The sequence below is a fragment of the Lissotriton vulgaris genome, chromosome 7, assembly GCF_964263255.1.
Source record: "Lissotriton vulgaris chromosome 7, aLisVul1.2, whole genome shotgun sequence".
Lineage (NCBI taxonomy): Eukaryota > Metazoa > Chordata > Amphibia > Caudata > Salamandridae > Lissotriton > Lissotriton vulgaris.
Genome location: NC_141695.1, coordinates 1,157,929,695 through 1,157,942,561, shown reverse-complemented (window position 1 = coordinate 1,157,942,561; position 12,867 = coordinate 1,157,929,695). Strand labels below are relative to the sequence as shown.

Here is a 12,867-nt window from a genome sequence, read left to right as displayed (position 1 = left end):
TCTGGAAGCAGGAGGTGACGTCACGTCCTCCTGCTGCTCTACAGCTAGTCTGAGACTACGTCACTCACTGAACCTGGGTCGGCCTATGACATCACTCAGGCTGCCTCGTGATTCAGAGCCCCGCTGCAGACTCCGCGGGGATAAAAAAAGATACATTGTAGCAGCACTGGCTGCCACTCCGTGACGCTGCCCCTGAGCTGCTAGGAATGCGCTGAAGACTACATGAACAGCTCGTTCAAGCACTGACACACACTGCCAGCTGCCACACATAGTTTGCAGTGTGCTTTCTTGACAGCTCTAAAACTGTGCATTATGCGTGACAATGCATTTCAGTGCGGTGATGCGGAGCACCACCCTGAAATGCGTTAGTCTAATGCCTGATGCGTGGTACTTGCCAGGACTGCTCGTCGCTGTCCAAATGACATATTTACATCGAGACAACTAAAATGCAAATGTAATAACTACACTGATCATAATTAAGAAAAACATGGTAACATGGATCAATGTATAGTGCTATAAAGCATATGCTTTTTCGCCAAATCGTTCTCATACCTTTAAATAAAAGTTTGACAGTAGCATTACATTGTGTCCCGCGTTTTAGCAGGCCTCGTGCTTACCAAGTCGACAATGCCGATGCTGTTCCATCCCTGCATGATGGGGAGGAAGGAGATGAAGGTGGGGATGATCCAGCAACCCCCCAGCATCATAGCAATGCGCATTGGCGTCATTTTATTCCTGTAGACCAGGGGCTGGCAGCAGATGGCATAATACCTGCAGAAGGAAGAGAAAAGATGAAGTCTCAAACAGAGTGCAACAGAGGGGGGCGCAGAATTTACAGGACCAAAACCTCAACAGGTACAGGGGATGGTTTTAAATGGCATCTAAATGTATCAGAATATTGTAGACTTTAAAGGAAGTTCATAAATTCACAACATGGCGAGTGTAGTCCCCATACTGTGTAAAGAGTCCACAAAGTATTGCAGGGGACCCAACATTGTTCACAAATATTACAGTTCACAATCAAGGTAAAAAGACTGTGAACTATGACAGGGACTCCAATGAGGGTCTACCAGGTTCATAATAGGAACTCTGTAATGAATTTGTGAACTTTGGGACATAGTTTGTGGTGGGTGTGCCTTTGGAGATCCACAAACTAGGTGGTGGGGAAGATTGCAAACACCAACTGAAAAACAGAATATTTTTCAACTTTGGGGTGCCCGTGGGTGTCTCCTCATCTATTTACGGGATCAAGGATGTGCCCATCCTGTCTCTTTATATGGCCTGTTAAGTAATTTCTCAGGACGTGGAGACTGTCCCAATGGCCTGTGATTGGGGTCACAATCGTTATATATGGTGGCTGCATTATATACCTACCAAGGAGCAAGGGGAAAATGTTGAAGATTATCAATTTTCAGAGCCTATAACAATATTTGTAATATGTATTTTGTAAAGAATTAAAAGTCTACCTTTATAAAATACTGCATTTCTAAAGCAGAGAAATGCGTGGAAGAATAAACAAATAGACACGAGTGATATAATTTTTGCAGCTACAATGAGAAGGAGCACTCATTTGAAACATAAACCAGTCTCCAGACTCCCCACCATTACCATGAGCATATCTTCGAGGAAACAACAAGTGCTGGTGCCAGAAAGAGGCATAACTTAGGAAAGCAAGTAACGTGAGGTGATGTCATTGTTGGCTATATGGGCAGAAATTAGCATATCTCAACCTCGGGAAACTGCACGTGTGAAAGCGCCCAGATACCCTTGGGGTGACAGTTGTGCTTTACAAATGCTGTTTGATTGACTGATTGAGAAGTCTAGTATTGGTTATTACTTTGATGAATATCTACCAGAACACCTCACTCCTCTCTTCCCTATAAGAGAGCCAGCCACATGAGAAAAATATAGGCTCAGACTTAAGAAAAATTCAATCAAAGCAATCAAAGGGAAAGAGCAAAACAGTGCCAAAGGGAGTAGAACTGCCCCAAAAGGAGAAATCAGAACAGTGCTGTATATATTAAGCCGTTTGCCTGTTTCCCTGCGCTGGAGCACATTTGGCTGCCATGCGCCAATGCACACACCATTGCGACATAGTGCAAGGGTGTATGCATTCTATAACGAATAGTTTTTGTACTAGAAGGGGAGCTGTCAGTACAAAACTATCCCAAGCAAGGAAAAGAGAAAAAAATGCTCCTTGTTATGCCTTTCACGAAGAGGCATACGTTTTTGGTGCAAATCCCTATCAATTCAATTAAAAAAAATGTCTTTATTGCGATTGTTCATCTTAAAAGACAGGACAGTCAATTAATTTAAAATGGATACACCATATATTCACCTAATATAACAAAGATGCCTTTACAAAATGTTATCGATACAGTTTAAAATAAATAAATACCTATAGTTACAATTTAAAACCAATTCATAAAAAGGGATTAAATATTTCCAACGCACAAGACTTTAAACACATCATGATCCCATAAAATTTCCAATTCCACGCAGTGGATACACTAACCCAGTAATCTGTTTACATGACTAAAGCAGCCCCCCTTTTTTTCTCCCGAAGTACCCATGCCCAACTCAGGAACTTAGCAACACCTATTACTGAGATATCATTAAAACCAGATTTCAGTATCCTCTTGGCTACCATCGCAGAGCCGGTTCCCAAGGTCCGACATACTAGTTTCAGCCACAAGCTTCTAGGTTGTTGGTAAGCCGGGCAAACATATAAGAGATGGTCCATATCTTCTGTATGGTCAGGGCAGAATCGGCACTTATCACTAGTTCCTGGGTGCCATTTACATGTTAGCCCACTGAGCGGTAGTGTCCCAACTCTGAATTGGTGATAAAGCTTGCTTGCGATCTAGGGGCTTCTTAATTAGGTCCCAATAGTTTTCCAAACAGGGTTAATCTTTTAGCTCAAAAAAGTATTTGGACAAAGTAGGCCTAGTAAGGGTAGAGAACCTCCTGATTTTGATTAAATCCCAGTATGCTGCTCTAAAAGATTCTTTCGAGGGAAATTCTGGGCTATCCCACAAGGAGGCATACGTTTTTGGTGCAAAACCCTATCAACAAATGTTTGTAGATGGAGATTTGCATCAAAACTAGGGCTATAGTGTTTACATTTTCATAATCATGGGCTAGAAATAGGTGTTCTTGGTAAAGTTCAGCTCTCACATAGTTGTCTTTTCAATAACGGGTGATCCTGTGCTCTACAAATGTAGATGCTCATGCATCACATTGGTTTTTAGTCCACAAAAAAAGGGACCCAGTAAGAATGAATGATTGATTATTTTGGTGCCAAACCATAAATTTCTGGGCACATTGGGATTCACAAGACTAAGTAGTAGTCTTCTGGTCTCCCGGAACCTTGTGTGATACAAAGCATGGCTCTTTAGGGGCTCTTTTGAGGCTTTTGGGGCTTCCCTAGAGGTCTTTATACAACACTCTAACACATAATGCAAAGACATAAGAGGATTCGATAATCTAATTCCCCTTAAACCCTTACTGTACATCACACAATAAAAGGGAATGTTCTGTCACAGAGGTCCTTTTTATGATCGAAATGTTTAGTTGTACACAATCCAGACCTTAATAAAAGGTGGGCTAGGAGTCATAAATCCAATAAATCCCATGTGATAATTCCATATTTTGGCTAAATTCTACACCGGATTGAATCACAAGTTATGGGTGGGGAGTGGGGAGTTTGTGATCATCCAGAAACACATCAGTTTATGGGCAGTCCAAAACTCATCTGTGACTGTATCCCACCTTAGAAATGATCAGGGGCTTATATCAGTCAAGAGCTGTAGTGAATCCAATGCCAGGACACACAGGGCAATGGAATACCCCCAAACTTGACGTGGTTTCTCCATAGGGAAAATATTTTCCTGTTTGGAGTAAAACAAAATGTGCAGTTGTACATAGGCACTTGTATCCTCCTCCATGCAGAACTTTAGTACAAATTAAAATGTTGCACTAGGACAACACAGACAGGTAAAAATGGCATATGGCTCTCCCTCAGTGGATTTCCTTTGAAATCTACAGCCATAAGTAGGCCTACACGTGCAGTTGTAGATTTACGAATTTCCTTTCAGAAGGGTTTCTTGCATTAGGGGAATATATAGGTTCACACAAAAGCGTTTTAGTGTCAAAATAACAAATAGCGTTTTCTTTATGGATATAGAAATCACAGATGAATCGCATATAGGAACCAATCAGCACGCCACAAATGTAAATACCTTTGTAAATGGTGTATCACATCTGGTTATAAAAAAAATGGTATTTAGATCAGATTCTATTTCTGTCAGAAAGATTTATGTAAAAGTAAATACACAGAGCTCAGTGGCTTGCCTCATCCGTTTCCTATGGAACAGGAATTCAATTAAATCCAGAGCAAATGGTCGTGTTTTATTTTATGAAGTTGAAGGAATGTATTCGTTGTGTGCGTTTCTCTCGGCCTTGCTGTTGCATGTTACTAGGAGCGAAAGGCAGGGGATAATTGCTCGATTGATTGCTTGTTGTCTTACAATTTAGTATTTCATATTGACAAGGCATGCTGGAATAATGTAATTGGTTTAATGTGCTTCTAATTGGATCGGTTGTGACGTGAAAGCTGCACGATTGATGTTCCATGTGTGACCGTGTGCTCCTGCAGTTCTTTCTTCCGCCAGAATGGAAACATAGTAACCGAATCCACGTTTTCTTTTGTACGGAATCCCTGGCAGATTGAAATGAATATATTACGAGTACAAAAGCATTGATTTTATGTTTGAATAAAATGAATAACAGCGTAATTCATTTATGTAGAGAGTTTTGAAGGGGTGTGCACGACTCGTAGCAGGCTTCAAAGGCAGGTGATTTTAGTTGAAGTGAAAAAAAGTCTTAATCTTTCTGTTAAAATATTTATCTAACATTTTAATATTTCTGTGGTTTAAAAAAATGAGTATACTAAACCTTATTCTGTTTATTGACAGGGGTAAGGCCTAAAGCAATACTACAGAAAGCAATTATCTGTAGATAGAAACTAACAAATGTAAGTTAGTGAGCATAATAAAAGGTTACCAGGAAGCGGTAGACTGCACGTGCACTTAAATTACGCCTGGTAACCAGTCCAGAGCGTAAACGAGGTGTATGTACAGCTATTCGCTACTAAACGAATAAATCCGGAAAAGGAATGTCTTGAAAATGTTATTTTGAAACACAGCTGTGAAACACACAACAACTTTTGCTACAAGGAAGCATGCTGAGCGTTATTAGGGAAGGCTCTGAGATAGCGCCCCTGGTGGGCTGGTGCTTCTGTGGCGTTAAGAAATGCCGAGTCACAGAGCACCACAAGCAGCGTCTCGCTCAACTTTTATGTGTAAAAGCTATTTTGTGCTGAGAGTTCACACTGGCACTGCACCCAAACTCCTCTGCTCCACTCCCTGGTAATGTATACAAACGGTGTGTGTCTGGTCGGGCCAGTGCTAAATCTTTATGTTTTGTTACAAACAGTGCTTAATTTGTAAAAAAAAAAAAAAAAAAAATGAAGTGCCAGGGTATGGGTGGTTCATCAGCCTGCACCACCCATACCGTGCCAGCACTCCCAATGGCCGTACCAACGTAACACCTACTCATTGCACTTCTACAAGTGTGACAGTTCAGATTATTTCAGGCCACACACAGCTATAATAATGGCATTAGAGGCTGGTAATATTCATTTTCAATGTATATTGACTAAATAAACACAGTTGTTGTGCTCATCTCAAAATTAAAAAAAGACAGCCCACCATGTGGTGGACTGTCTCTAGAGCTGGTGCTGACAATTCAGTGCTGGTGCCAAGCACCAGAAACCACCAGCACAAATTAAGCACTGGTTAAAAAGCTAGATTTACTAAAATAGCTTGACCTGGCTTTGCCTTAAGTCCCAGTGCCAAAAATAGCAGGTGCAAGCAAGGGGCCAAGCGGTACATCACCTGATATACCTATTAAAGCATACATCTTCCAAGTCTGACCCATGTGATGGTGTCTACATGTAGACATTTTTACCGGAAGTTGTAACTCTAGTTCAAAGCCTATGCCTGACAGCCCCAGACTCAAGTTTCCACCCCACCCCAAGGTTTTCTGTTACACATAATAGTCAAATTTAGAACAAGTGCTTCCTATGATGTAGATCTGCAGATTATCCTTTTTGAATATGGCGCTGCACTACTTTCGGCCCTTTTGTGCAATGCACTAAAGTATAGAAAAATTCCTAGTTAGGGCTTATCAGCCAGGTATAGTTTGATTCCAATGACAATGTGCACACAACTCACATTTGGGCATAACGATCACACTTAGGGCAGAAACCTAGACCAACGCTAACTCCGCGCCTGACACCACAGTGGCTAAACCGAATGAATACAAGGTCCAGAGGAAAGACCGCCCCACCCGCCCAGTTGGAGGCATCGCAATCATCCACAAAAGCACCCTCCCCATGACAACCACTGACCCAGAGAATGCTACAACCCCCATGGAACATCTCCACTTCTAGAACCAGACCAACCACAAAACAACTCTCTGTGGAACCCTCAGATGCAGGCTGCCTGGCCCCCGTGCTCCCTTCACCAACACCATCGCTAACATCATTGGACCACACTCCCTCGCCTCCACGGACTACATTTTACTCAGACACCTAAACTTCCACCTGGACAACCACGACGACCCCAACACCACTGCCTTTCTAGAGAACCTCATCAACATAGGATTGAAGCAACTTGTCACAGCCCTCACACACACAGTGAGATACACACTTGGCCCCATCTTCGCAGGAGGAAACATCATCTCCTATAGCCACACCACAGAACGTTTTTAAACAGATCACCACTGCATCTATTTCTCCTTTAGAAAATCCACAGTACACAAGCACGTGCACCACACCCCCAGCAAGAGCTGGAACAAAGTCACCGAAGATCAGCTCACCACCGCTCCACCAGCACCCCACCACCAACGATGCCAGACGCTAACACTGCAAACAAAACAGATCAAAACAAGTGATGGACCGAATGTGGATCAATGTCACACATTCAACCCAGTCCAAAGATCTGGGCCCAAATCCATCGTCATGTAAGACATTGATCTACATTCTGTCCATCAAATTGTTTTTTGTAATTTTCTCCCTGAGTGTACTGGGGTAGCTCAGACGTGGGTCCCAGAGCCTCCACACCACTGGAGTTAAGCTAGCCGGGCTGATGAGAGGTGTTACCTCGAAACCGGTCTGGTCCTCGGATGCTTGATTCCGGTCTGGGAAAGATATGGCTGTTGTAGTTCGGACTGGACTGTTCCCATGGGGCACAGGGTCAGAGCTGATTTGCATAAAGCCATTATCTGACCCAGGGTGGTGTGGAGTGCCAAAAACGATGGATTTAGGCCCAGATCCTTGTACTGGGGTGAATGTAAGACATTGATCTACATTCTGTCCATCAAATTGTTTTTTGTAATTTTCTCCCTGAGTGTACTGGGGTAGCTCAGACGTGGGTCCCAGAGCCTCCACACCACTGGAGTCAAGCTAGCCGGGCTGATGAGAGGTGTTACCTCGAAACTGGTCCGGTCCTCGGATGCTTGATTCCGGTCTGGGAAAGATATGGCTGTGTAGTTCGGACTGGACTGTTTCCATGGGGCACAGGGTCAGAGCTGATTTGCATAAAGCCATTATCTAACCCAGGGTGGTGTGGAGTGCAAAAAACGATGGATTTAGGCCCAGATCATTGTACTGGGGTGAATGTAAGACATTGATCTACATTCTGTCCATCAAATTGTTTTTTGCAATTTTCTCCCTGAGTGTACTGGAGTAGCTCAGACGTGGGTCCCAGAGCCTCCACACCACTGGAGTCAAGCTAGCCGGGCTGATGAGAGGTGTTACCTCGAAACCGGTCCAGTCCTCGGATGCTTGATTCCGGTCTGGGAAAGATATGGCTGTGTAGTTCGGACTGGACTTTTCCCATGGGGCACAGGGTCAGAGCTGATTTGCATAAAGCCATTATCTAACCCAGGGTGGTGTGGAGTGCAAACAACAATGGATTTAGGCCAGATCATTGTACTGGGGTGAATGTAAGACATTGATCTACATTCTGTCCATCAAATTGTTTTTTTTAGGACGCTAACACTGCGGCACGTTACCTCCACCGCTAGATCACTAACTACGCAGACACACTCGCTCCCCTCAAGAAAACCACAGGACAACACATCACGAAAGCAAGCTGGTTCACCCCTGCACTCCAGGAATCAAAGCGATCCTGCCGATGACTAAAAAAGACATGGAGGAACAGCGAAACCCCAGTAACACGCACCACCTACAGAAAAGCCACCACAGCACACCACCAACTCATCAAATGCACAAAGAACTTCCTCCAAGACAGAATCCTCACAAACGCCCACAACTCCAAAGAACTTTTCTCCATCATCCAGGAATTTGACAAACCCGGCAGCGAAACATCAGATGTCCCTCCCTCTCAAGACCTCTGCTTGTTCCACCTCAAGATTAAGACACTCTACGACAACCTCAAAACCCAGGATCTCTGCATCACTTCAGCCCCCACCCCCAGCGATGCCACCCAACAGACCCTACTCACTTGGACCCTGCTCACAACAGAAGACACCTTAAAGACCATGAAGAGCATCCACTCCAGGGCTCCCACAGACTCCTGCCCCCCCCCACATCTCCCACAGTGCTGCCATGGCCATTGGACCTGAACTACACAGGACCATCAACTGCTCCCTGATGACTGGAAACATGCCGAAGTCAACCTTCTCTTTCAGAAACCCTCCGGAGACCCGAAGGACCTCAAGAATTTCAGGCCCATCTCACTACTTCCCTTCTAAGCCAAGGTCATCGAAAGGCCATCAACACACAGCTAGCAAACTTCATGGAAGACAACAATGTCCTGGACATATCCCAATCTGAATTGTGCAATAACCACAGCACTGAGACCGCCCGACATCCGTGCCCTCCTCGGAAAGGGCCATACGGCAGTGCTCTTCTTCCTGGATCTCTTAGCTGCCTTGGACACCGTCTCCCATTGCACACTAGCCACCAGACTCCACAACACCGGCATCCGAGGAAAGGCCCTCGACTGGATATGCTCATTCCTCACAGGCAGTACCCAGCGAGGCAGACTCCCACCCTACCTCCCATAATCAACAAAGACCAAATGTGGAGTAACCCAGGGATTCTCCCTCAGCCCCACCCTCTTCAACAGCTGCATGGCCCCCCTTGCGACCATCATCAGAAACCACTGGCTCAACATTGTGTTCTACGCTGATGACACCCAGCTCATCCTCGCCCTCATCAAGGAACCCAACATCACCAGGCACAACTTCCAAAAAAGGATGAAAGCGGTCACCACCTGGATGAAGGACAGCTGCCTGAAACTCAACTCAGAGAAAACAGAAGTCCTCATCCTTGGCTCCACCCCCTCAGAATGGAATGACACCTGGTGGCCCCCCGCCCTCGGCAACCCCAACAAACCATGCACGAAACCTCATCATCATACTAGACTCATCACTCACTATGAACCACCCGATCAACGCTGTATCCTCTGCCTGCTTTAACACCCTCTGCATTAGGTCACACATGCCCTCATCACTAGCAGATTGGACTACAGCAATGCTCTATATATCGTAATCAACAAAAAACTCCTTTGCAAGCTCCAGGCCTTCCAGAACGCCACAGCCAGACTGATCCTAGAAATCTCCCGCCACAACCACATCACCCAACACCTCTGTGACCTCCACTGGCTCCCCATCGAAAGGATACCCTTCAAGCTCCTCACGCACGCATACAAGGCCCTCCACAACATCGGACCAACATACCTAAAAACCTCAGTTCAGCTGAACTATCTCTGGCCACCTTTCCAGGCATCAACAAGACCAGAATGGGTTGAAAGTCCTTCTCCTACCTCGGCAGCTAAGACCTGGAATGACCTCCTCCACCACCTCCAGCAAAGTCCTACACTGTGCCAGTTCAGGAAGAATCTCAAGACCTGGATTTTCAGATGACCACAGCACCCTACAGAGCCACCCCCCTCCCTTAGCACCTTGAGACTCTCACGGGTGAGCATCTGCACTATACAAACCCCTAATTGATTGACTGATTGATTCAAAAGTGATGGATGGAATGCTTAAATTAATCTCAGCCACTGAACAAAAACACAAGCAACACGGACTGGTTTCACCCTGGCTGTGGGCACAGCATCCGGGTATAGTTAGGTTCCAGTGACACAGTGTGAAACTGGTTGTAAGTTGTTGGTGTTCTTACTCAGGGAGTACCTGGCTTGGCACTTCAGGCTAGACTGTACCCATTGAAGAAGGGAAAAAACTGATTTGTACATGGCTGGGTCCAAACTGAGGTGGCATTTCCAGCAAAGAATGATAGACTGGGATGCACCAGAGTGATTGCCAGTGTCTGAGATTAATTCAAGCATTTCATCCAACACCTTATTGTTGTCGCAGTCAGGGCAGGGAAGGTATGAATGTTACAATGCTTATGTATGAGGACTACCTCTTTTAATAAATGCCAGTGTATTTGAAGAGTTACATATTTTACATGATAGTTGAAAAATGTCTTTAAAAATGATTCCAATGCATCATTATTTTGTACATCATGCCACCTGATCTTGTACCCATCCATATATAAATCAATCTTTAGCCTTCTCTAGTGGGAACTCACCATCCCAAACTGCCAGTCCAGGTCCTCCCTGAACCACAGTACAAGCCACAGAGGCCCGGTTGTGCTCTAGTTAGAGCTCATCAGCCAGGTATAGCTTGATTCCAGTGGCACAGTGTGCACAGGGCCCACGTCTGAGCATAAAGGTCCCACTTAGGTTTGCTAATGTTCCACATGTCTCTCACAACTAAATTGTGGGAGATTGAGTCTTAAAGTACAGGCCAGTACAGGTCAGTACATTGAGGTCTGGGTACATTGAGGTCTGGGGCCTAAAAGTAATGAAAGGGACATGACACTGCTTAGCTTTTGATCAAGGGTTTTGGGGAGTATTTTAGAACACGTGTTTAAACATGCCACAAGGGACCAGTACAGGTTCAGTTCATGTTTTCTGGATTTGAGGGACGCTTTGGAATGTTAAATATCCACCTCACTACTTTGTTGGCTGTTGGGTTGAAGCTGCTTCATCCTGCATGGATGGTCGAAACCTGTTAGTTTAAAAAGGATGAGAGGCTATGTTTCAAGACAGATTGTCTTCAGAGGATTAAGGCATCAATCCCTTTCTGCTTTGAGACTCTAACGTAGCAGCAGCTGCTCAGACACACCAACCTCCTTCTGCTTTGAGACCTTAACATAGCAGCAGTTGCTCTGACAGACCAACCTCCTTCTGCTTTGAGACTTTAACATAGCAGCAGGTGCTATGAGATACCAACCTCCTACTGCTTTTAGACTTTAACATAGCAGCAGTTGCTCTGACAGACCAACCTCCTTCTGCTTTGAGACTTTAACATAGCAGCAGGTGCTATGAGATACCAACCTCCTACTGCTTTTAGACTTTAACATAGCAGCAGTTGCTCTGACAGACCAACCTCCTTCTGCTTTGAGACTTTAACATAGCAGCAGGTGCTATGAGATACCAACCTCCTACTGCTTTGAGACTTTAACATAGCAGCAGGTGCTATGAGATACCAACCTTCTTCTGCTTTGAGACTTTAACATAGCAGCAGGTGCTATGAGATACCAACCTCCTACTGCTTTGAGACTTTAACATAGCAACAGGTGCTATGAGATACCAACCTCCTTCTGCTTTGAGACTTTAACATAGCAGCAGGTGCTATGAGATACTAACCTCCTACTGCTTTGAGACTTTAACATAGCAGCAGGTGCTATTAGATACCAACCTCCTTCTGCTTTGAGACTTTAACATAGCAGCAGGTGCTATGAGATACCAACCTCCTACTGCTTTGAGACTTTAACATAGCAGCAAGTGCTCTGAGATATCAAGCTTCTTCTGCTTTGAGGTTTTAACATAGCAGCAGGTGCTCTGGCACATCAAGCTCTTTTCTTCTTTGAGACTCTTTCATAAAAGCAGCTGCTCTGGTACATTCAGGACCTTTCTGCTTTGAGATTTAACCTAGCAGCAGGTGCAATTGATGTGAGGCACACCACAGAACCAGAAACCTTCATTTTGTCTCGAGCTTATGACGATCAAAGGGAAGAAACCTGTATACAACGATGGATGTAACTGTATCTCTAACATCATATATGAAGACGCCCTCTCTGGGGTGACAGTGAACTATATCCGAAGCATCTACACATGTCCTATAAGCATGTATATTGGCAAAAAACTATGTGTATACACAGCACCCTAAATTATGGAGAGTGGATCATAACCCCTTCTATGCTCATGACGGAGCCGCTCCGTCATGAGCCTCGGTTGAGCTGAGCTTGGTTGAGCCGCTCCGTCATGGCCCGCTCGGCGCGCCTGCGCGGCGCGAATTTCGCGCCTGTGCTGGACGTACCGTTGAGCGGGCGGGGCCATGACGGAACCGCTCCGTCATGAGCACAGCTCAACTGCGGCTCGTGACGAAGCGGCTCCGTCACGAGCATGCGAGCGCCGCTCGGCCCCCCCACCCCCTTAGCGCTGCGGCGGAATTCCCACCGCAGCGAAGGGGTTAAGGCAATGTCCTGATAAATATGGTGCTGGGCTGCATATCTTAAACAGCGCAGCAGGCAGACAAAATACTCTGTGAGCCTTAATGATCCTGCATGTAGAAACCATCTGTGGCCTAATTTTAGTAAACACATCAGAGAAGAACACACATATGTAATTGTATTGCCACATCACTCCATGTGATTTCAGATACAGGGCCTCAATTACAATATTGTGAAGCACGGCAACGTAG

The 12,867-nt window shown here is 45.1% G+C and overlaps 1 protein-coding gene across 2 annotated transcripts in view; it reads right to left on the bottom strand.

Moving 5' to 3' along the window:
• The window catches only part of HTR4 (5-hydroxytryptamine receptor 4), a 1,457,781-nt gene that overhangs the window by 599,470 nt on the left and 845,444 nt on the right, over nt 1–12,867 (bottom strand). For both annotated transcript variants that reach the window (XM_086931613.1, XM_086931612.1), the window contains exon 5: nt 618–771. In XM_086931613.1, the coding sequence (XP_086787739.1) occupies nt 618–771 (154 nt within the window). The remainder of the gene's footprint in view (nt 1–617; nt 772–12,867) is intronic.